This window comes from Vulpes lagopus, chromosome 6 (assembly GCF_018345385.1).
Source record: "Vulpes lagopus strain Blue_001 chromosome 6, ASM1834538v1, whole genome shotgun sequence".
Lineage (NCBI taxonomy): Eukaryota > Metazoa > Chordata > Mammalia > Carnivora > Canidae > Vulpes > Vulpes lagopus.
The window spans coordinates 105,669,521-105,692,521 of NC_054829.1; the positions used below are offsets into that span (position 1 = coordinate 105,669,521).

The 23,001-nt window shown below is 36.4% G+C and overlaps 1 protein-coding gene across 3 annotated transcripts in view; it reads left to right on the plus strand.

The window, feature by feature from the left end:
- SEC24B (SEC24 homolog B, COPII coat complex component) overlaps positions 1-23,001 on the plus strand; it is a 98,499-nt gene that overhangs the window by 12,720 nt on the left and 62,778 nt on the right. For all 3 annotated transcript variants that reach the window (XR_005988395.1, XM_041758868.1, XM_041758869.1), the window contains exons 2-3: positions 8,749-9,498; positions 20,251-20,415. Coding sequence is in view for 2 of the 3 variants with exons in the window: in XM_041758868.1 (XP_041614802.1) it covers positions 8,749-9,498; positions 20,251-20,415 (915 nt within the window). In the remaining variant the exon portion in view is untranslated. The remainder of the gene's footprint in view (positions 1-8,748; positions 9,499-20,250; positions 20,416-23,001) is intronic.

Below are 23,001 nucleotides of genomic sequence, written 5' to 3' on the forward strand. Positions count from 1 at the left end.
ACTACAAAAAGTGTCCTTAAGTAGTCCCCTTGTAACATCATCTCGTCCTCCACCACCCCTGACAACTGTTTTGCTCTGCTTTCCATTTCTGTCAGTCTGCTTTTCCAGAATGTCATATAAACGGAACTATAAAATATGTAGTCTTTTGGATCTGGTTTCTCTCACTGAATTACATTCATCTATGCTGTTGCATGAATCAGTTTGTTCCCTCTTATTGCTCTGTACTATTCTATTGTGTGTGTGTACCAGGATTGTTTATCCTCTGTTGTTGAATATCTTGACTGTTTATTCTAGTTTTGGGTGATTGTGAATAAAGCTGCTGTAAACATTCATGTACTGGTTTTTGTGTGAACACATTTTTTGGCTCACTTAGTTAAACGTGGGAGTAACACTGCTGGGTCAAATGGTAAATACAGTTGACTCTAAACAACACAGGTTGGATCCACTTATATGCAGATTTTTTTTTCGATAAATACAGTACATTACCATAAGTGTGTTCTCTTATGATTTTCTTAGTAACATTTTCTTTTTTTATAGCTTACTTTATTGTAAGAATAAAGTGTATATACACAGAATACAGTATGTATAGTAACATAAAAAATACGTGTTTGAGTTTATGTTATTGGTAAGCCTTCCGGTCAACAGTAGACTATAGTAGTTAAGTTTTGGGGGGGAGTCAACTTATACTCAGATTTTCAACTATGCAGAAGGTTTGTGCCCTTAACCTCTGCATTGTTCAAGGGTCAACTGTATATATTTAACTTTAGTAGAGCTTTCCAAACTTTTCCAAGGTGGCAAAATAGTACTATTTTGCATTCCCTCCAGTAATGAATGAGAGTTCCTGTTGCGCCACCTCTTTGCCAGCATTTGATATTTTGAGATTTTTTTGTTATTTTAATCATTCTAATGAATGGTAGCAATATCTCATGGTTTAATTTGCATTCCCTAATGATTAATCATGAGCATCTTTGTGTTTGTTTATTGCCATTCCTGTATCTTCATCGCTGGTTATATTTTCAGACCTTTTACCAATTTTTTGGTTGGGTTGTCTGTTTTCTTACTGTTGGGTTTTAAGAGTTCTTAAATTCTGGATACAAATGATCGGGCATGTGATTTGCAAATATTATTTTCTTGCCTGTTGCTTGTCTTATAATTCTCTTGGTGCTTTTTGTGGAGAAAAGTTTTTGATTTGATAAAATCTCTTAGTGTTTTCTGTTCTTGATTATATTTACATACTCTTCTATATTTTCTTCTAGGTGTTTTTAAATTTTACATTTAGATTTTACAATTTGACTTAACTTTTGCTTAAGACCTGAGACATGGGCAGCCGGGGTGACTCAGGGGTTTAGCGCCGCCTTCAGCCCAGGGTGTGATCCTGGAGACCGGGGATCAAGTCCCACATCGGGCTCCCAGCCTGGAGCCTGCTTCTCCCTCTGCCTGTGTCTCTGCCTCTCTCTGTGTGTCTCTCATGAATAAATAAAAGCTTTAAAAAAAAAGACCTGAGACATGTGTTGAGGTTCATTTTTTGAATATGGACTATGGCAGAAGCATTTGTTGAAAAGATTCTTTCCTTCATTGAATTGGCTGACATCTTTGTCAAAAATCAGTTGGCTGTATTTTTGTGGCTCTATTTCTAGACTTTTTATTATGTTCTTTGTGTCTGTCCTTTCACTGGTGCCACACTTTCTTGATTATTGTAGCAGATAAAGCAGGCCTTGAAATTGGGTACTATAGGGATGCCTGGGTGGCTCAGCAGTCGAGCATCTGCCTTCAGCTCAGGGCTTGATCCAGGTCGGGGGATCAAGAACCACATGGGGTTCCTTGTGGGGAGCCTGTTTCTCCCTCTGCCTGTGTCTCTCTGCCTCTCTCTGTGTCTCTCATAAATAAATAAAATCTTAGGGGGGAAGAAAAGAAATTGGGTAGTATAAGACCCAACTGTTATTTTTCAGAGTTTTTGTTTTTGAGATTTTGCCTTTCCATAGAAATTTTAGAATCAGCTTGTTGATACCTATAAATATGAATATTGGTATTTGGTATTTGCTATTGGTATTTGTATTGGGATTGCATTACAATTTAAAGATTGAAACTGAGATAGTTTGTATCTTCATACCAAGTCTTTTAGTCCACAAATATATCGTTCCATTTATTTAACGAAATCCTTCATTTCTTTCATCAGTGTTGTGTAGTTTTTAGCATTTTAAGTACTTTTTTGTGATGTTATAAATAGTATTGTTCTAAAAAAAATTAAATCCTGTATGTTCATTATTGAGTTTGAAAAGTGCGTTTGACTCTTACATATTGACCTTGTATCTTGTGACTGATAAACTCAATTATTAGTTCCAGGCTTTTCTTTTTTCTTTTTTTTTAATCCTGTCATTCTGTAAATATAGTTTTATATGATGGAAAGATATTCAAGTCAGGCTACATAAACAGATCATTTAATAATGTACATTATAATTCTACTTTTGTTTAAATTAGGTAAAACCAAAAAGAAATTATTGGGTAGCTGTGCATCGGAATATTGATAGTTATCTCAGGTAATATGATTATGGATGATTTTTATCTGATAATCTCCTGTACCTCTTTTTGCAATGATTATATATAACATCTGTAATAAAAATACTTAGAGTTATTTTTCAAAAATTTGACCATCCATGTCTGTAACTAGTTTCTTTCCTCCATAGCCTTTGTCTCTCTCTACTTTAGAAGCATCAAAATACCAGCAGTCTATCCTTTTTTTTTTTTTAAGATTTTTAAAAAAATTTATTTATTCAGAGAGAGAGAGAGAGAGGCAGAGACACAGGCAGAGAGAAAAGCAGGCTCCATGCAGGGAGCCTTACCTGGGACTCATCCCTGGTCTCCAGGATCACACCCGGGGCTGCAGGCAGCACTAAACCGCTGCGCCACCGCCACCGGAGCTGCCCCCAGCAGTCTTTTCTTATATATGCTGCAGAACCTTTTGAATCCAAAGAAAGATGCGCATCTAAATTATCCCAGAAAGCCAGTTATTTTTCTTTCTTTCTTTCTTTTTTTTTTTTTTTAAGAAATCGATAGCCTTAATGAAATGTGGTAGTACCTCAAAATACTTTTATAATTAATGTTTCTAATGTCCAACTTAAATGTTTAGGCCTAGGTTGAAAGCCTTCCATACATACTGATATTCTCCTTTCTCTTTGTATTTTTCTGTCTTATAGTTGTATTCAACAGGAATTTAATGCAAGCTGCATGTGTAATTTTAAATAGCAAAAAGAAGTAAAGTCAATTTCATTTTATCCAATTATCACAATATATAAAAAGTTCTCATTTTAACATGTGTTCAATATTAAAAATTACTAAAAATATCTTATTTTTTATACTATTTCTTTAAAATTCAATGTATCTTAAAGCACTTCTCAAATCAAATTAGCTATATTCTAGTATGTAGTAGCCATGTGTCACTAGGGACTGCCATTTGGATAGTACAGGTCTGTAGCGCATGTAAATGATTCCAGGTGTTTTTACCACTCGTGATAGACCCAGTTCTCAACCCTTAGTTGTTTTTTTCTTTCATTCTTAACTGGTGTACCTGATTCAGTTTTTTTTTTTTTATATCTTACACCTTACAGCTCTCAAATAATATATTCTAGGAAGGAACTATTTTTCTAACAGAATAGAACAACTTAGTGCATTCTGTACATATATACACATATTATGTTTAACTTATCTGAAGACAATGTTTTCTTTTGTAAGAATTATTGAAACTGAGATGTCTGGACTTTTAAGAATATAATGCATTTTTATGTTAAGTAAAGATGGATTTTTTCAGTTCTAGAATCTGGATTCTGAACTTTTTTTTTTTTTTTTTTAATTTTTTTTTTTATTTACTTATGATAGTCATACAGAGAGAGAGAGAGGCAGAGACACAGGCAGAGGGAGAAGCAGGCTCCATGCACCGGGAGCCTGATGTGGGATTCGATCCCGGGTCTCCAGGATTGCGCCCTGGGCCAAAGGCAGGCGCCAAACCGCTGCGCCACCCAGGGATCCCCTGGATTCTGAACTTTTAAAAATAGTAATTAGTTGTTATTTTCAGTTGCTATTACTACATAACAAATTATTCCAAAACGTAATGGTTGAAAACAGCTATTTTATTAAGCTCACAGATTCTGTTGAGGAATTTGTACAGGGCAAGGCCAAGATAGCTTTGTGCTGTGATGTCTAGTATCTCAGCTTGGAAGACTCCAAGGTATTTTGATGGCCAAAGTTTGGAATGATCTGGAAGGTTCATTTATTCATATGTCTGGTACTTGGGCTAGAATGACTCAAACTTCAAATCTGGATGCCTAAAGGTGACCTCTCCATGTGGTTTGACTTTTCCAGACCTTGGCAGCTGTGAAATAATTGGCCTTCCTACATAGCTAGCTGTTCAGGGATCCATCCACATGCAGATATTCCATCAACAACATGGAAATTGAATTGTCTCTGATTAAGCAGGGGAATCACAAAGCTTCGCTTCTGCCATTCTTTATTTGTGGAAGCTGTTATAAGCCTTCTCAAATTCAAGGGAAGTAGACAGATTTCACCCTTTTATCAGCACAGTATCAAAGAATTTGGGGACCATGTTTTAAAACTGCCACAATTGCTGAGGAAATTATAGGAAATACGGGCAAATGAAACTGCTAATACTAATGAAATGTCCATAATTTACTCTATAGATTGTGTTGAAGATAAAAGAGCATAGGTATATGTAACCTGTGTATTTGTAGTATTTGCCAGGCTGTTTTTAATATATACATAAAAAATAAAACTTTAATGTTAGAGTTGGTATTGTACTCTAAATTTTAAAGTTGAAGAAAATGTGTTTCCTATTAGATCACAATAAGACAAAATTTTTAAAAATATTTTATTTGTCCTAGATACCATTTTCTTTTCATTTAAGCTGATCCTTATGTTTATTTTTTTTAAGTAGAGGCTTTTGAAAATTGATTTAAAATATTTGAAAGGAAATATTTTACTTCCAAAGGAGTCTTGATTCATTTATCATTTGACCAAATTATTTTCACATGCTTTTCAAACATTTAGATCTTGATATAGAATAAAAAACAGTGAGTATCAACACATAATTCACATTCCCCCAAAGTAAGTACTTTCTTTGATGGACTGAGAAGTAAAAAGGTTTCCTCTGGTAGGTAGTTCACTTCTGATAAATTTTAGCATCTAGGTAAAATATTCCTGTTAGTTTTAGAAGAATGACATTTTGAGTAGCTTGGACGTACTGATGAGTATTTCCCTGTTTTTAGATCATGAACCACATTTAGCATGGATGAACCACATTTATTAAGTGGATAGATATTTAAATAGATTTCTCTAATTCTGACCTGGCTCTTCTCTTGACTGATACAGTCTTACGAGCATAGAGTTTTCAGAGACTGAAGTCAAAAGTAGCAAACCGGGGCAGGTGGGTGGCTCAGTGGTTGGGCGGCTGCCTTCAACTCAGGTCATGATCTGAGGGGTCCTGGGATTGAGTCCTACATCAGGCTGCCCACTGGGAGCATGCTTCTGCCTCTGCCTATGTCTCTGCCTCTTTCTCTCTCTGTCTCTCATGAATAAATAAATAAAATCTTAAAAAAAAAAAAAGTAGCAAACCATCTTTGTGTATTTAAGGGAAGGAGAATATTTCACTTTTTTTTGGCATGTTAGTGAAAGTTTCCTATCAGACTCTTTTCCTTTTTTTTTTTTAATATTTTTTTAAAAATTTTTATTTATTTATGATAGGCACACAGTGAGAGAGAGAGAGAGGCAGAGACACAGGCAGAGGGAGAAGCAGGCTTCATGTACCGGGAGCCCGATGTGGGACTCGATCCCGGGTCTCCAGGATCGCGCCCTGGGCCAAAGGCAGGCGCTAAACCACTGCACCACCCAGGGATCCCTCTTTTCCTTTTAAGTAAATAAATTCTTTCAGGTGAACTATGACCATGTAAAATATCCTATAAGAAAAGGAAAGTATACACGCAGTAAAACGGTGTTAGTTTGGGTTCTTTGAATATTTCTTGGAATTAAAATAGTATGGATGTCATTTTTTCCTTACAGTTTGATTACATAAGTTATCTTTTTTCTGCCATAGTATATGTATTTATGTGACCAAAATTAAGATCCCACTACATTATTGAGTAGAAATTGAAACCAGAATAAGGAAAGATAAGCCCGGGCAACCCGGGTGGCTCAGGGGTTAAGCACCTGCCTTTGGCCCAAGGTGTGATCCTGGAGACGCGGGATCGAGTCCCGCGTGGGGCTCCCTGCTTGGAGTCTGCTTCTCTCTCTGCCTCTGTCTCTCTGTCTAATGAATAAATAAAATCTTAAAAAAAAAAAAGGAAAGATAAGACCTATTCATATATCTTTTATAAAGAATGTTTTTATATTTTTATGTTTTATTTTTTTAATTTTTAAAAAATTTTTATGTTTTATATTTGTATACATTATTATAGCAAGGAATACAGTGACACTTCCTTTGTGCCAGAGAACTTGAAATAGCTTGTGAATATTTTTTTTTACTACACTTTCATTTGAAGTATGGCACAGATAATGAATTCCTTCCACAACATAGGAAAATTAGATTCTAGGAAAAAATTTACTCTTCATTGGACCCAAGACTGGAATTCCATTGTTTGGGAACTATTGATCATTTGCTGAGCTAAGGAAAGCCAGCCAGACTTTAGTATAGTATGGGGTAACGGATTGTTTAAAAGCATGGATTTGAGCCAGATTACTTAATTTATCTTAGTCCTGGTATGTCCTAAATATGTGACTGTATTAAAGGACTTCTGTGCCTCATTTGCCTGATTTGTAGAGTGAATATAATGATATCATTTACTTCAAGGGACAGCGAGTGGCACATAATGTAATATGTTTAATATTTATAATAAATCTAAGATTAATGTTAATATGAATGATATTGATAAAAATATATTTTATAGTGTTCAAAGATATGGATATATGTCAATGAAAGGATTGAAAGCATTAGAGGAAAACATGAGTGTATATTTATGTAATATTAGAATGGGGAAGGCTCTATTAAGTATGATTTAGAAATTTATTGGTGCAGCTTGGGTGGCTCAGTGGTTGAGCCTCTGCCTTTGGCTCAGGTTGTGATCTTGGGGTCCAGGGATCAAGTCCTGCATCAGGCTTCCCACAGGGAGCCTGCTTCTCCCTCTGTCTGTCTCTGCCTTTCTCTGTGCGTCTCTCATAAATAAATAAAATCTTTAAAACGAAACAGAAAACATTTACCAAGCATGAAAGAAAGATTTTACTGTATAAAAAAGAACAAAGTCAGAAAACAGTAACCCAAGCAAAAATATATGTAGTACATAATAATAACATAAGGTTAAATTTCTTAGTACACAAGAACATTTATAAATCATTATGGAAAGCACAACTCTGTGGAAAAAGAGCAAATAATAAAGAAAGACACATTAGTAGCTAAGAAATATTTGGAAAGATTCTTAGCATTACTTAAAGTTAAGTAAGTACCTGGAATTTTTCTCCCCTATCAGATTGGCAAAGCCTGAAATGCTACTCAATGTTGGAAAGATGAGGCAGTCCTAAACATTATTTATAGGAGGTATAAATTGACAGACTTTTTGAAGAGATATTTGGCAATAATTGTCAATTTCAAAACACAAACCCTTTGAACTCTCAAGTTTCACTTCTAGGAACTTATCCTACAGATTCATCACAGAGGTTAACCTCATAAATATAAATTTACTCCTCTTATCAAAGGGAATTTAGTAAATGTTACATTTATACTGAAATGCTGTTTAGATTTTTAGAAGAATGATGAAGATTTATATATGCTAAGAGAAGGATATTCAGGCACATTAAGTAAAAGAAAAGCAGGTTGCTGATTTGTGTCATGAAGGATACACAGGAAACCGTTAAGTCTAGCTATATGTGGGAAGAAGGATATCAGCTACTAGGGAAAGGGGGAATTGTACATTTTACTTTATGTTCTTCACTGTTTGAATTTTTGTTTTTACAGTAGGTATATTGTTACTTTTATATTTTTTTAAAAAGCTAATAAAAAAGGTTTACATTTCATCTGTGCTGGGTATAGTAGTTATCTATTGCTGTATAACAAAATACCCCAAAAGCTATCGACTTATACGACAGATATTTAATCTCATAGTTTCTGAGGGACAGGAACTTAGGAGCAGCCTTGCTGGGTGGTTCTGACTTTGGATGTCATGAGATTGTAGTCAAGCTATCAACTGGGGCTCTAGTTTTCTCAAGACTCTGCGGGTATGAAGGATGTACTTCCAAGCTCACTGATGTGATTGTTGGCAGGCCCCAGTTTCTCTTTGGCTGTTGGCCAGAGTTCAGTTCTTTGCCTCATGGATTTTTCCATAGGGTTCTTCATAGCTTGGCAACTTTGTTCAAACTGAGTGATCTGACAGGGAGCCAGCACCCAAGATTAGGCTAATCTTGAAAGTGATATATCATTACCTCTGTGATATGCTATTGGTCACACAAATCAGTCTTGGTATGTTGTGAGAGGTTGTAAATTTACACACAAGGTATGAATACCAGGAGGTAGGGATCACTGGGGCCCATCTTGGAGGCTATGCTACCACAGTGGGTCTGTAACAGTGTATGTCTTTTTTGACAATTTGGGGTTATGGAGAAGTAAATTAATTAGGGTAACATTTGATGGGAGCTATGCTTAAAAATTAATTTTCTCTATGCCAATGCCTATAAATGTTTGCTTTTCTTTTTCAGGTCCAGCACAAAATCAAATGCAGATTCCATCAGGGTATGGATTGCATCCTCAAAACTATATTGCTCCCTCAGGACATTATCCTCAAGGACCTGGGAAAATGACCTCTTTGCCATTGGATAGCCAGTGTGGTGATTACTACTCTGGTCTCTATACAGTACCGACACAAAATATGGTGACTCCTAATACAGCAAACCAACAACCAGGAGCACAGCAGATGTATGGCAGGGGTCCTCCTGCCCCTCATATTGTGGGATCCACTCCGGGATCTTTCCAGGGTGCCACGTCATCAACATCCCATTTGCATACGAGTGCCTCCCAGCCGTACTCCCCTTTTGTGAATCACTACAGTAGTCCAGCCATGTATCCTGCCAACTCTTCTGTTGCTTCTCAGGGATTTCCCTCTACTTGTGGTCACTATGCTATGTCAACTGTTTCTAATGCTGCATATCCCAGTGTTTCATACCCTTCTCTGCCTGCTGGTGATCCATATGGGCAGCAAATGTTTACCTCACAGAATGCTCCAACTGTTGGGCCTGTCAGAGAGGATTCCTTTCCTGGTCACAGTACAGCCATCAGTCATCCAGCACACCTCCCACCTCCTCCGTCACACCAATACCACCAGCAGCAGGGTCTTTCAGGATGCAATACTCTTTCGTGGTCAGCTTCAGGCCTTCCGTCAGCCCAAGATAATCTCACCCGAAACCACACTGGCTCCCTGGCTACACCCAACAGCAACCCAACAAATACTGGTAGGTTGAATGAAGAGTTCACCAAAGCATGGCTGAAAATCAGTGCCATTTCCAATCAGATTTTTATTTGCATGAAGGTTTAAGATGGTATTGCCTAATAGACAAATTGAAAATTTGCTCATCTTTGTAGTTTCTTTGCTTTATTTATTGCAGTATTTTGCAACATCTGCCTGAACTGTTTCCCTTCACCTATTCAGTTAGCCACCTAACCATCTACCTTGCACAGAGCTGTGTTCCTTGTCATGACCGGGATCTCAGTCAATATTTATTGATGTATTTTATGCCACTGCAGTAGTTGTCTTTAGTAGGAGTTAGGTGTGGGGCAAAATGGGAGGGTCTCTTTGGGTATATGCTTTGTTAGCCACTACTTTCTTTTTTATATTGTTTTATATTTTTCAAACTTGTTACTATTCAGCTAGAGCCTTACTGTAGAATACCACACAGATTTCTCTTAAGTGAGCCCCTATTAGTAATGCTCACAGAAAATACTGTATATGTATATAATGCATAGGAATACATACTAAAGCTTATGTTTTATCTTCCCAAATTGGTAAATTAGGATGAAGGGTGGGAAAGTGGGAGAAAGATACATGAAGAATACTTTTGTGATTAGTCCTTCTGACCTTCCTAAAGCAAGATATAGTTAAATCTATTAGTTTGAAAATTATGTTTGTAACTTATAAGGTCATTTTAGTGTAGGGTTTCTATATCTTACACTCATTTTTTATTTTTTTTTCTTATTTTTTTTCTTACACATTTTTTTTTTTTTTATAACTACAGCACTTTTATTTTTTTTTTTTAATTTTTTATTTATTTATGATAGTCACAGAGAGAGAGAGAGAGAGAGGCAGAGACACAGGCGGAGGGAGAAGCAGGCTCCATGCACCGGGAGCCCGACGTGGGATTCGATCCCGGGTCTCCAGGATCGCGCCCTGGGCCAAAGGCAGGCGCCAAACCGCTGCGCCACCCAGGGATCCCTTCTTACACATTTTAATTCAGCTTGTGAGCTTGAACTTAACAAAATATGCTTGAATTGAATGAGAGTGTAGGTAAAGAATGGGAACTGGTCAAGCTGTTGTAGTTTTCTGAATGATGTCTTTGAATTGTCTATCAGAGTCCAAATAGCCCTAAAAGTCAAGGATGCCATAGAATAGTATTCTTCCTTGAACAGTTAGATTGTTTAAAATTAGAACTTTGAAATATTATATCTGAACCATACATTTGAGATCATCTATTCTTTCACTGCTGTTATTTAGAAACACTTGGCTGCAAACAGCTAATAGTAGTTTGAACAAAAAAGGTGGTATTTTTCTCACATAACAAGTCTAGGTAGATGTAGTGGATCCCAGTGTCTTCAGTGTCTTTTTCCTCGCTACTCTACCATCCTTTGCATGTTGGTTTATAGAAACAGAATAACTTCTGTACCTGTAGACATCAAGTCAGAATTAGAAGCAGGAGGAAGGGAAAGGAAGGAAGATGGGGTAGTGGTACTGACAGACTTGCCATATCATTTGCCAAAGCTGTTTTAAAAGACAGACCCATATTTTAGGGAAGGTTAGAAAATGAATACCTAACTTTGTAGCCTTCATGATAGAGGCAAGCAAGAAAGGAAGGGATTGGCATTGACTGGGTTTTGGGTAAATCAACTTAAAACATCTGTCACCATTCCCAAATCTGGCTGTGCATCAAAATCACTGGCACAGATTGTGATCTTCAACCTTACTTACTGAGCTAGAATAGAATCTTCAGGATGGTCTTGGGAATCTCTATTTCTGATTTGATCTTATGATGCCTAGTAAAAATTCAAATTCTGTTTCTTTTTGTTTTACAAATGAGGAAAGCTATCCAAATTGGGTTGCCTGCTTGTGGTCATTAATGTTAGAAACCAAGTTTGGGGGCACCTGGGTGGCTCAGTGGTTGAGCGGCTAGGCCTTTGGCTCAGGTCATGATCCTGGGATCCTGGGATTGAGTCCCTCATCGGGCTCCCTGCATGGAGCCTGCTTCTCCCTTTGCCTCTCTGTGTCTCTAGTGAACAAATAAATAAAATCTTTTAAAAAGCAAAACAAAAACAGGGGCACCTAAGACTCTCAGTGGTAGAGCGTCTGCTTTCAGCTCAGGTCGTGATTCCGGGGAGCCTGCTTCTCTCTCTGCCTATGTCTCTGCCTTTCTCTGTGTCTCTTATGAATAAATAAATAAAGTCTTAAAAAAAAAAAAAGAAAAGAAAAGAAAGAAAAGAAAGAAAGAAAAGAAACCCGAGTTTGTCCTTGAGGTCTTTCTTTGACTCCCAGCCTTCCATTCTCAGAACCAGGGCTTTCTGTTCCCTAGAAATTGTTTTCTTTCTCTCTTCTGCAGCAGTCTTTTACAGATCAGCTTATCCTCAGGTCCCTCTTAAGGGACCTGACTTAAGGATTGACTTAAGGATTTTGTGACTTTGTGACAAAAAAAAGAAATACAAATAATTCCTCTTATTTCTGAGATGGAGATGGGACCCTGAATGGAACCAATTATACGGAGATGTAGGATCAGGGAAATATGGGGCACTTGGCTAATGAACAGAATCCCTAATTAGGAAGCAATATCCCTGAAAAAAATATTGAAAAAGGAATAAAAATAATTACAAAATTACCTTCTATTTGAATAATTAGTAATTAGTCCTTTATAGAGAGAGATGGGATATATTTCCATTCTTTTAATCCTTTTGCTATACTGTGAAAGCCATAACAAATTAATTTTAGAAATTAATTCATGTTAAATAGGGGGGTGGGTTTTACCTCTAGACTGTTAATTTTTAATTATAGTTTAGAGGTTGACTAATATATCTCAGGTTAATTTGACACTTTTTTTCACCATTTCAAAGGAAATAAAGAGGTTACTTTTAAAACATACTTTGAAATTAAATATTATAGAAGTTCCCAAATTTTCTCAGTTGAATTTATGTGTATCAATATTTTTTTTTCATGGTGCCTCAAGGAACTTAGTAGTAATAGTTCATAAGGTATTTGCAGATATCACTGTGTTTCTCTTAGAAATTGAAAATACCCTTGGTAGTTTTTTATAATGAAAAAAACTGAAAGTAAAGATTTTCAGCACTAGAAGTTTTGGCCATTGATTTCTAGAGATAATCACAGTTAGCAATTTTTTGTGTATCCATCCCGAAATTCTCTACACGTGAAAGTGCTTACAGGTATCATAAGCACCACATACATACCTAAGATAATCATTAAATAGTGAGGAACTATTTTGTATGATACACTAAATAACATGAAACTGTTGAAATTTGTAATTTTTTGGTTAACTTATGTTACTTTTACTAAATAAAACCCACTTAATCTTAATACATAAATGTACTATATTGGAACGTAATAAACCGAATTCATTAAAAAAATAAAACATCCCTTAGAATCCTGTGAATTTTTGCAAGGGTGACTTGGGTGCCTAGGTACAAAGTTTGGCAGCCATGGGAATATTGAATTAAATTTTCTAGAAAGACAACTTTTAATTGCTTTGGATACCCTTAAATAATATTGTCACATTAGAATAATAATCTTAGATATTAAACATAGTTTTGTGTGAAAGTCAACCCTCGAGGAATTGACAAAAACAATTGCAGTTTTTTTTTTTTAAGATTTTATTTATTCATGAGAGACACAGAGAGAGGCAGAGACTCAGCAGAGGGAGAAGTAGGCTCCTCGAGGGGAACCTGATGTGGGACTCCATCCTGGGACTCCAGGATCATGCCCTGGGCCGAAGGCAGGCGCCAAACCACTGAGCCACCCAGGCGTTCCTAAAAAATAATTTTTTTTTTAAAGATTTTATTTATTTATTTATTATTTATTTATTTATTATTTATTCATTCATTCATTCATTCATTCATTCATTCATTCATGAGAGGCAGAGGGAGAAGCAGGCTCCATGCAGGGAGCCCGACATGGGACTCGATCATGGGTCTCCAGGATCAGGCCCTGGGCTCAAGGCGGCGCTAAACCACTGAGCCACTGGGGCTGCCCCTAAAAGAGAACTTTAAATGGTTATTTCATATGCTTTTTTTATAAGAACATGTCAGTATAATTCAGCACTAGAACTTCAAATTTATTATTATTATTATTAAAAGGTCTATTCCAGGGCTCCTGGGTGGCTCAGTTGGTTAAGCATCTGCCTTCGGCTCAGGTTATGATCCCAGGGTCCCACATCCGGTTCCCTGCTCAGGGGGATCCTGCTTCTCCTTCTCCCTTTGCCTGCCACTCCCCCTGCTTGTGCATGTTCTTTCTCAGTTTTATTCTGTCAAGTAAGTAATTAAAATCTTTAAAAAATAAAAGGTCTGTCTCAAGTATGTATGTCTTGGGTGTATGTTTAGTTGTTAACTTAGGGTAAAATTTTGGCTCCTGTGTAAAAAGTGTCATTTCATTAGGACCATTACTACAGGTAAATCTCTGAAAGTTTAGAAGTTTTTTTTGTAGTTTGAGATGAAGTTAGTTGAATGTGTGACTTTGGGATGTAAAGATACCCATCTTTGATAGCAAGATGAGTATTGAAATTTCATTTAAAATCATTTTATTAATTTTTTTTACTATACCTTTGCTTTGAAAAGTATATAATTTTATAAATTAGCAAGATAAATCTTGCAAAGATGTAGAATTTTGCCAGAAAATTATTTTCATTAAAATTAATTTTACTTTTTTCCTTAATGAAAATCACATATTAATAGCATATTATGAAATAGTACTATCTGATTAATGGTGTTTTTACTCTGGGCAATTTTATAAAACAAAAAGCATTTCAAAAACTATGTATAAAAAAGAACAATAATAAATATCTATATAATCCTAAATAAAAATTCACAGTATACATAACATCAAGATCTAGTTACTGGTAAGTTAATATCTGTCATCTTGGGGTATTGATGTGCCTGAGGAAAAGCAAAATTCTCAGCTTTCCTTGATATTTGATAGTTGAGCTGCAACCTGAAGAATTCTTCATGTGTAAAATAAACTGCAGGCAAAATAAATATTTAAAAGGCAATATTTAAAAAGTTTTAAGAGAAAGTATGGAAGACTACTTCTAGAAACTTGGAGTAGTGAAGGGTTTCTTAAGGAAAATGCACATACAGTAAATTATAGTTGTAAGGAGTAAACATGCTCAACTTGACTAATTTCTAATTAAGAACTTTTCTTCAGGGATCCCTGGGTGGCGCAGCGGTTTGGCGCCTGCCTTTGGCCCGGGGCGCGATCCTGGAGACCCGGGATCGAATCCCATGTCGGGCTCCTGGTGCATGGAGCCTGCTTCTCCCTCTGCCTATGTCTCTGCTTCTCTCTCTCTCACTGTGTGCCTATCATAAATAAATAAAATTTAAAAAAAAAAAAAAGAACTTTTCTTCATTGAAAGACATGAAGAAAATAAAAAGACAAGCTGGGAACTAGGAGAAAAAAATACTTTTTTTTTTTTTTTTAAGATTTTATTTATTTATTCATGACAGAGAGAGACAGGCAAAGGGAGAAGCAGGCTCTGCGCAGGGAACCCCATGTGGGACTCAAACCCAAGTCTCCAGGATCACACCCTGGGCTGAAGGTGGCACTGGGGGTGCCTGAAAAAAATACTTATAGTATTTATCCAGAATATACAAATAACACATACAAATTAATAAGAAAAAGACCAACAACCGAAGAAGAAAACAAGATGAAACGAAAACATACTCAACTTCATGAATAATCAAGAAAAGAAAATTAAAACTAGAATGGGATATCTTTTTATACCTAGTCACAAAATGATAAACATTTGAAAGTCTGACCATACCATTGTCAAGAATGTGGAGTAACAGGAGACTCTTAGGCACTTGTTGTGATAGGAGGATTTATTGCTTTAATATTTTAGGAGAATTTGGCGTTAGTGGAATTGAAGATGGCCATACCCCAAAATATAGCCATTACACTTCTAAAATTTGGTGCATGAGTCACCCAGACTCTTGCTAAAATGCGAGTCCTTATTCATCAAATATAGTGTAGCCAGGCCTAAGATTCTACATTTTCATCGTGTTTGTAAGAGATATTGCCAACCTAGGGACTACACTTGAATAGGAAGCCTCTAGAGCACTACGTCCTGTTTAGATGTATAGAACTTACAAGAAATGGTGACATTTGTTTGGCATACTGGGCCAAAAGAACTAGTCTCTCTGGGCCAAAAAGAGCTTATTTCCCACAGGCTGCCCACAGGCGGGATTCTGAGTCCCTTACTGCACACCTCATACCCATTTGAGCTATAGCACACACTTTGAGAAGCTCTGCCCTGAGGAAACACCTATATCTGCACCAGGGATGTGTTCATGAATATTTATAGCAGCACTGTTTGTGAAAACAAAAAGTGGAAACCCAAAAGTCATTATAGTGGAATGGATAGATCAATTATATCCTTGCAATGGACTGCTGAACAGAAGTGAAAATGTGATACAGGGCTATACTCATTTACATGAGGGAATCTCAGAAATGTAACATAGGAAGTCATGGAAGAATGCATGAAGAATGGTATCATTACTCAGTTAAAAAACAAGCAAAAATAATGTTTAGGAATACTTGTGTGTGTGGCTATTTAAAAACAAAAGCAAGGGAAAAATAAACAATCCAGGAGGGAGGACTTCTGTGAGGAGTAGTACACTGACAGCGTCAGCAGTTTTGGAAGTGTTTATTTTCACAACTGGATGCTGAGTTCATGGGTATTTTATTATGGTTTTACATGTGTATGTATGTACATATGCCTGTATATGTCACATAAACTCTCATCTATACCAATTTTACTAAAAAAAGTTTGTGACGTCAAAGCAGGGAGTAAGTGTATTCCTCTTTACTGGGAGAGAGCGTGATAAGTTCAAGGGACTGGAAGATGACCAGTGAAGCTAGAGGATAACAGGCTAGGATAAGGCTAGGGACTTAGAATCATTCCAGGCCTCGTTAGCCGTGTTAGGAAGTGTTGAGGGTAAGTTGTTTTTGTCTTCACCCTGAAGCACTGGCAACATTTTGAAGGATTATAAGCAGGTTGGAGAGTGGCTTTAATGTTCTGGAACAGAGAGGGGCCCTGTTAAACTACTTATCTTTACCTTTATGTGTGGAATTGATTTTGAAAAAGTAACTGTGGGAATAGTCATCCTAGGATGATGGAATTGTTCTTGATTGAGGTGTTTTGTTTCCTTCTGCCAAGTGCCTCTGGTACTACCAGCTTATTGCACTAATTCAAGTCCAGACTCTAGACTCACTGGACTATGAATGTTCTGAACCAAAGCCGCTGGTGTTTGTAAGGATCAGATTCCTGGTTTATCCTTACCCTGAAGTTATAACCCTGCAGAGCACTCTCTTAAAAGTGGAAGTCCAGGATGTCTTATCAGGTACCCCATCCGGTATGTCCTGGCATGTGTCTTCTGGTTCCCATACCCTGCAAAGCCACAGAAAACTGCAGATCAGGTCTGTAGCAGAAAGTGAAAGCAGCTTTGAGTGTTGGCTATTTCTCTGAGTTTCAGTTTCTTAGAGATTTTATTTTAGCTCAGAAAAATTCATTAATAGCACATTAGGTCTTTGATGGTTTTAAGAAAGTATTTTTTTAAACTAGTTTTGAAAGTTATCTTTTTTATATATATTTTTGTTGTTGGACAGTTCTGATTTTTTTTTTAAGATTTTATTTATTTATTCATGAGAGACACAGAGAAGAGAGAGAGGCAGAGACACAGGCAGAGGGAGAAGCAGGATCCATGCAGGGAGCCTGATGTGGGACTCAGTCCCGGGTCTCCAGGATCAGGCCCTGGACCCAAGATGGCACTAAACCACTGAGCCACCTGGGCTGCCCTGAAAGTTATCTTTAATAGGAGGTTTGGCCTTTACCTCTCGTACTTACTGTGTCTTCCACCCCCTTCCCTTTTCTCCATTGCTCAATTTTATTTTATTTTATTTATTTATTTATTTTTTAAATTTATTCATGAGAGACACAGATTGAGAGACAGGTAGAGATATAGGCAGAGGGGGAAGCAGGCTCCATGCAGGGAGCCCGACATGGGACTCGATCCCAGGCTCCAGGATCAGGCCCTGGGTAGAAGGCGGCGCTAAACCGCTGAGCCACCCAGGCTGCCCTCTGTCGCTCAATTTTAGATGATTATATCTTTCTTAGTTTTCACTTTACCCTGTTAAATGTACTTACCACTCTGTTTCGTTAGCAGTTTTAGTGAGTGTATCAGTTATCTAATTGTGGTTTAAAACAAAAATGACTTTAGTTTTCATAGTTCTGTGGGTTGGTTGGACAGTTCCTCAGCTGGTTTTTCCTGGACTCACACATGTGTCTTCATTTCGCTGGAGACTTGGCTGGGTTGGAATATCCTAGAACTTCACTCCTATGTCTTGCAGTTGGTGCAGATAGTGTAGTGGCGTACCTAGGTTTTTCAACACTTTTTTTTATGTATATATTTTTTATTGAAGTTTGATTTGCTAGTATATAGTATAACACCCAGTGCTCATCCCGTCAAGTGCTCCCACTCAGTGCCCGTCACCCAGTCACCCCATCCCCCCGCCCGCCTCCCTTTCCACCACCCCTTGTTTGTTTCCCAGAGCTAGGAGTCTCTGTGTTCTGTCACCCTCTCTAATTTTTCCCCACTAATTTTCCCTCCTTTCTCCTATAATCCCTTTCACAATTTCTTATATTCCCCGTATGAGTGAAACCATATAATGATTGCCCTTCTCCAACTGACTTACTTCACTCAGCATAATATCCTCCAGTTCCATCCACGTTGATTAACTAACTTCCTTACATGATAGTCACAGACAGCATTTCAAGAGCAGAAGGGCATAGCTGCAAGGTTTCTTGAGATTTGAGTTCTGGAACCTGCATACCATTACTTCTGCCACATTCTGTTGAGTAAAGCCAGCCACAAGATTAGCCCTAATTTGGAGGGAGGAAAAGTAGACTCCACTTCTTAATGAGAAGAGTTGCAAAATATTGTGACCATGTTTTCAGTTCCCCACAATGATGTTTGTTCTTCCTAAAAATGATGAATAGCGATTCAGAACTACCTTCCACCTTCTTCCCCCATCCCCCATATTTATATCATTTGTATACTGTGGGACATATAACATGTTTGGGATTTTTTTCTTAATTTTTATTTATTTTAAGTAATCTCTATCCCCAATATGAGGCTTGAACTCATGACCCTGAGACCAAGAGTTGCATGCTCTTTAAATTGAGCCAGCTAGGCGCCCCAACATATAACATTTTGTTCTGTCACCACATTCCTGTATTTTTTTTAGTCTTAGATCTTCTAAGTTTGTCTCTCTCTATATGCACAAACATCATATGTGTTTAAACATGCATACATGTATGTACATACATATATGCATGTGTTCAGTATATCTTCATTGCTCACAAGTCTTTTCCCATAGGTTTTTTTTTCTCCCTAACTTTGAGATATAATTGACATACTACACTGTAAATTTCAGATGTACGATATGATGATGGATTGATAAATGACACACATATGTGTTATAAAATGATTACCCACAGTAGGGTTAGTTAATATATCCATCATCTGACATGGTTACCTTTTCTGTGTGTGCGGTGAGAACACTTAAGATTTACTGTCTTAGCAATTTCAAGTTTATAACAGTACTGTTAACAACAGTCACCATGCTATATATTAGATCCCCAGAATTTATTCATCCTAAAACTGAAAGTTTATGGTGACAGATGGTAAGTACACTTATTGCGGTGAGCATTTCATCCTGTAGATAATTGTGAAATCACTATGTTCTACAACTGGAACTACTATAATACTGTATGCCATTGGGTATACATCAATAAAAAATAAAAATTTACAGTTTATGCCCTTTGACCAACATCTTCCTATTTTCCTTTCCCTTCACCCCCTGCCAGGCCCTGGAAACTACCATTCCACATTCCTCTCTGTTTCTATAAGTTCAACTTTTTCTACATATAAATGACACTGTGTACTATTTGTTTTTCTCTGACTTATTTTACTTAGCATCATATCCTCAAGGTCCATCCATTTTGTTGCAAGTGGCAGGATTTCCTTTTTTATGATTGAATAATATTCATGTGTGCATGTTTTTTATCCATTCACACCCATCAGTGGACACTTAGGCTGTTGCCATGGGTTTTTTAGTGACCTCTTGGTTGGCTGAAGATTACTGTCTAGATCCACAGTTTGTTATGACAAAGGCCCACTATGAGTCACATGTCCTTTATTTATTCCAGAAATCCAAATCTGGTCCTACCATTGAGTCCTTACTTAGTTACATTTGAAATATAGCCTCTGATTAGTACAGGAAATAAGATGTGACAGTTTATAATACAAAAGTGGGTCTGAGCTAATACTAGAGACATTTGTGGAATTTATGAACTATATTACTGCAGAAGCAAAGAACCTCTATTCATTTTATCTTAGGTCCCATTGTTTAGTACCATAATGAATTAATAGTAGTGATCATTAGTAAAGAAAAATTGTTTGGGGTTCCTTTTGTTTAAAAAGGTAAGGAGGCTTATGACATGTCTTAGGAAAGTTGATGTTAAAGATTATTAAAACATTTGGTAAGTTTTCAATTTTTCTGAAAATCATTTCTTTGGACTTCCTTATTTTCTCTATTTAATACTAGATAAATGTAATACTACTGATGTTTCTATAAGAACTTCAAATAAACCATATTTTGTTGGCTTTTTATAGATGTCAAGTTGATTGCTGTGAATGAAATAGTTTTTTGTCTTCGGTTTCAGATTCTTTATCTTGTCCTGTTATGCAAAATGTTCAGCCTCTCAAGTCCAGCCCAGTCGTATCCACTGTTTTAGGAGCCTCATCAACAAGGGTGCCTCCTGCTGCAAATCGTCCAGTTGAGCCGGTAGCCTCAGTTACACAGCCATCAGAGCTGTTACAACAGAAAGGTATTTGAAAGATTTACTATATATAAGTGGAGAGAGAGTACATACACACTACGTATACACACACCCTGATTCAAATAGCAGATTTGATTTGATTTTTTAATTTTTTAAAAACTTTATTTATAATCTCTGTATCCAACATGGGGCTCGAACTTATGACCATCAGATTGAGTCGCACACTCTTCTAACTGAGCCACCCAGGTGCGCCTCAAATAGCTGATTATTAAAAAGTCAAAACTGTATAACCATAACTTATAGAAAATAAGAAGTGTAATTTATAATCTCAATTCAAACACTATTTCCTTTTTATATATATATATTTTTTTTTTTTTTTTAAAGATTTTATTTATTTATTCATGATAGTCACAGAGAGAGAGAGAGAGAGGCAGAGACAGGCAGAGGGAGAAACAGGCTCCATGCACCGGGAGCCCGACGTGGGATTCGATCCCGGGTCTCCAGGATCGCGCCCCGGGCCAAAGGCAGGCGCCAAACCGCTGCGCCACCCAGGGATCCCTCCTTTTTATATATTAACTTCCAGTCTGTTTATGATTTTTTTTGCATAATTGCAATCATAGCTTACATATCATTTTGTATATTGTTTACATTTATTATACACAACTCTTCATATATCCACAAAATCATAATAGTCATTTTCACGGCTAATACTTCATTGTGTCAGTGTATTATAATTTACCAACCCATCCCTTTGTTGTGGAACATTTGTTTTCTTGTATTTTAAAAGGTATTATAATTTTCTTTTAGGATAAAGTATCCAAGATTTTTTTATTTAATGAATCTCCATATCCTATTTGATGATTTCTCTACTTATTATAATTAATGAAAGTAACTTTTGACTCAATTTGGAGAATAAGAGGGGTGAAAATGAAACTGTAAGCCATACTGTTGAACAAACAATACAGTTTATTCATTTGCTTGTTTAATATTCTCCATATGTTAAATAAGTGACAGGTAACTGAAATATGTTGTTTTGACCCTTTTTCCCTATTTGCCTTTTATTTTGGCAGTATTTTGTTTTCTTTCTGACTAAAATTCCGAATCTATTGATCTTTCCATTTAAAATACTGTATTTTTCATTTCATGAGAGATAATTGAACTGTTACTAGGAATCTATAGTTTGTATTTCCAGAACAACCATTAATACTATCTAAGGAACTGTACTACTTACTATATAGTAACAGCTTCTCACCTTGAATATGAAGAATTCTCTTTCTCTCTTACATTCTGAAATTCAGAAAAAGCACTTTAAGTTGTTTTCTCTACTTATTATCTGTTGACTGTGTGGTCAAGAGGACTTTCTATCATTTGATCAGATTATACATTATAAATTTTCTTATTTGGCTTTATAGGAAAATCAACTGCAGCACCATGGAGTGTCCATTGATTCCCAACAAGCCAGTGGGTATATTAGGAATAAAATCTAGTTTTTTATAAGCATTTGTGTTTAAAATGAAGGACTGGTAGGAATGTTTTGCTTATCATGAGTAGAAAAAACTTAAGGGTAGGTTGAGCCCTTAACTGAATTAATGGTATCTTTCCTCTACATTGATGACTACTTTCCATTTCTTAAATATTATGCTCATTTTGACCCTTCACATTGCCCCTGCTAATATCTTTTTTCCTATTACATTCTTTTTTACCATTTTACTTTGAGTACCATCCTACCATTTTACTATAAGTAAATCATTTTGTAAACCACATTCCCACAAAATAATTGTAATACGTTTCCTTTTGGTTCTTACTAATAAGATAGATTTGAAAAGAGGAGCTACCATTTATTGAGCATTTATAATGTGCCAGATATTATCTCACTTAACCCCCATTACAACCTTATAGTATTATCCCTGTTTTACACATGAGAAAAGCGAGATTCACAAAGATTAGGTAATTTCCCCAAGATTATAAATTACTCTACCCAAGTAGCAGAGTGAAATATTTTTAACGTAACCTTTTTATCTTTCTATAAAATGAGGCCGAATTGTTTTGATGGCTGCTAACAAATTTTTGATGTACTTAAGAGAAGCTCCTTGAATGAGTAACAGAAAAGAGAATACTAGAACATTTGAATTATAGCTTTTGTTCCTTTAAGTAGGAGATTGGCTTATTTTAGTGGCCTCTTTATCTTTGGATAGATTTGGGTTATACGACCTAATTATGTGAGGTAGGGCTACCACGTATGTTGTGTAAGTTGTGGTTTATGTGAATGGTGCCTATTGTAGTTGGGTGGTGTGGGGGCTGCATCAGCTATGCTGTGGTTCTGATATGACTACTAAAATATTAATGCTTAAAAGAGATTAATATTTTTCTCCCAGCATCAAAGACACCCTTTATTAGTTATTCTCAGAAGGACCCAGCATTCTCATACTGGTTTTAAGATGGGAGGCTGCAAATTTTTGCTTACATATCTACCTAAAAAAGTTTTTGAGTACACTCTGCAACTACTTGAACATTTTTTAGATTGACATCTAAAATTTTTCACCAGAAGTTTAAATAGTTGAAGGTATGTAATTTTTCAACATAATGCATATATTGACTTTTAAAATAAAAATCTTACATTATTCTTTGTATACA